Raw genomic sequence first — 2,500 nt, 5'->3', positions numbered from 1 at the left:
TGTTACAGTAGATGTTCAAAAAGTCACCCGTCATTTAAACCTGGGTCGAACACTTCAGGTTCCTGCTGGAGGTTCATCCCAGGAAGAGGAGAAATCCGGGGTGATGAAATCACCAGCAATAATTAAAACCTTAAGTAGAGCAATGATCTTAGGCTTGGCTCCACGCTTAGGCTTCTGAGCCTTTCCAAGTTGATTTTAGGCTGGGCCCAGAAGGGGAAGGCGGAGCCACATCCGCTGAAATATTTGCGGTTCTCTGAAGAGGATCTGAATTGAACTGAAACATTTGGTGATGTCTCTCCCAGAATGGAAGTGTATGGTTATTACAAGTCATAAAGCTTCTGAAAGCTTGCATTAAAGCTTCTATCACCTGTCAGCTGCATTTGCATGAAATCAATAGGAGTTGGCCATCTATCTTTTCTGATCACCTTTCATCAGACCAGATTCATTAAGTCAAACAGTCATGGCGATTAGCTGGAAAATAGGAGAAACCTTGACATGTTACAAATGCACCGAGTGCCACTTTTTTGTTCTCTAATCAAGAAATGTAATACTTTATTTAATCCTTTTTTAAGCAAGTCATTTTGTGAGGCTATACCGGCGGCTCATCTGTCCCAACACACCAGGCTTTTGCTTGACACACTTGTATGGGCCCAGGCAAAGACATGACAAATTGTCCCCAAAGTCAATGCTGACAGCTTCTGATGATTAATGGTCTGATTATGAAGTGGTTTTACACATATAGAATTTACATCACAGAGAGTTAGAAATTTTGCCATGTCACATACGCCAAGGCATTTTGAAGAGCTTTACTATTTGCAAAGAAAAAGGAGGGCAAAATCCCAGCAAAAGCCATGTCATGTAAAATCAATACATCGGATCAATGCTTTATTAACAAGAAAATGTCTTACTTCACATTCCTATGTGGACCTTTGTCTCCGGGATGCATGATGGAATGTCAAATCATATTGCAGTCTTCAACTTTCTGTCGTGTTATTGAGTGCATGCGTGTGAGCCTCCCCGCATTGATCACGGGATGTGCCGCCCGTGTTTACACAAATAATGGCAGCACTAGATAATAATGTCGGCCAATTATTTCGGGCGGTGCTTCCCGGCGCCCCCCTCCCCGAGTAAGTTGTAGCCTTTGTGTCGGCCCGCGCTCGGCGAACCTGCTGAGTTGTACGGTGTTAATCATCAAATTACATGCTGACTAATGAGTGATGGCCTAAATTGCGGGCTGAGTAATGAATAGATGGAGGCAGTTCTTATTAGTCTCAGAAAACCCATTGATTTATGTAGCGCCATGCACCGTGGAGTTAGTCTGCTGAAAACGATATCTACATCAAGGAGTAATATACTCTAATAAGTATTTTCATCTTAACTCTAGTCACTGGGCCTCCAGGCTCAGTTTTTGTTTGAGTCAGGCAGGGCTATAATAAAGCCCTATGACTCCTTATAAAGCTTGTTAAACACAATGTGTGCAGTCTAACTGAGTCAGGATCATGATTCATGCACTGTACACAGCAGCATGTGCTGCTGATTTATGACCAAGCACAGTTCATAGTCAAAATTACAATTTGAGGGATAAAAAGATTAATTACTATTTGTGGCCTGCAATTTCATGAGGCTAGTGGATTGCAGCTGTAGAATGATAGTGCTCTACATCAGTTTGTAGTCAGCCATTCACAGATTATTAAAGCTTTGCAAGATTAAGTGCTCCTCCTGCCTGGTTTGTGCTCAGGCAATATGCTAGACAAAAAAGGACCACAGGGATAAATCTGAAGCTAGCAATAGCTGGACATATGTCATAATTGCCAGTTTCCCATAAATCCACAGCCAGTATAGAAAGCAGCCTGTGATGCAGACATCATATCATGACTGTAGTGATTGCTATATATGGCCTCAAGACCTGTAACTTTGTTACTGTGCTATCATTTTTGCAATATACTGGATAACCCTTTGACTATTTTCCAGCCTAATTATAAGCAGAAGTAATCATTGCTTTGTGAAGGGGGGAAAAAATAAAGATCTCTTCCTCAGGACAGGTTGTAAAATGAGGTTTGTGGCCAGGATAAGGTCTGAGAGGAAAATTGCACATGGGGTGTAAATTTGTGCTCGGGAGTGTTTGTTGGGATGTGTATTTTATTAAACCCCTCTGCTTACATCCCCTCGTCTGTTTATGTTCCAGCGCTTAACGAACCCACCATAGACTACGGCTTCCAGAGGTTGCAGAAAGTTATTCCACGACACCCAGGTGATCCCGAAAGGTTACCAAAGGTTAGTGAAGAGTCAGAAAGCATCTGTTTATTTTTTCTAATTAAATACGTGTTGCTAAGCGATGCCTTAGGCTGCTCATCACCTGTAAAATAACGCCGCGCACGAACTCCGGCTGAGCAACTTCTTGGGTAGGTACATCAAGCTGCAGAAAAACAACCTGTACTCTTAAATGTGACCCCTTTTCCACATTAATTCTTTGCCATTAACTTAATCGACAGTTTTTAAG

General features: G+C 42.1%; 1 protein-coding gene across 19 annotated transcripts in view; it reads left to right on the top strand.

Moving 5' to 3' along the window:
* Positions 1-2,500, top strand: part of EBF3 (EBF transcription factor 3) — a 130,619-nt gene that overhangs the window by 110,219 nt on the left and 17,900 nt on the right. For all 19 annotated transcript variants that reach the window (XM_085582991.1, XM_085582992.1, XM_021545698.3 and 16 more), the window contains one exon: positions 2,186-2,274. In XM_085582991.1, the coding sequence (XP_085439117.1) occupies positions 2,186-2,274 (89 nt within the window). The remainder of the gene's footprint in view (positions 1-2,185; positions 2,275-2,500) is intronic.

The sequence above is a fragment of the Lonchura striata genome, chromosome 6 (assembly GCF_050655825.1).
Source record: "Lonchura striata isolate lonStrDom1 chromosome 6, ASM5065582v1, whole genome shotgun sequence".
NCBI lineage: Eukaryota > Metazoa > Chordata > Aves > Passeriformes > Estrildidae > Lonchura > Lonchura striata.
The sequence above is the reverse complement of the archived record's forward strand: the minus strand, read 5'-3'. Positions and strand labels throughout refer to the sequence as shown.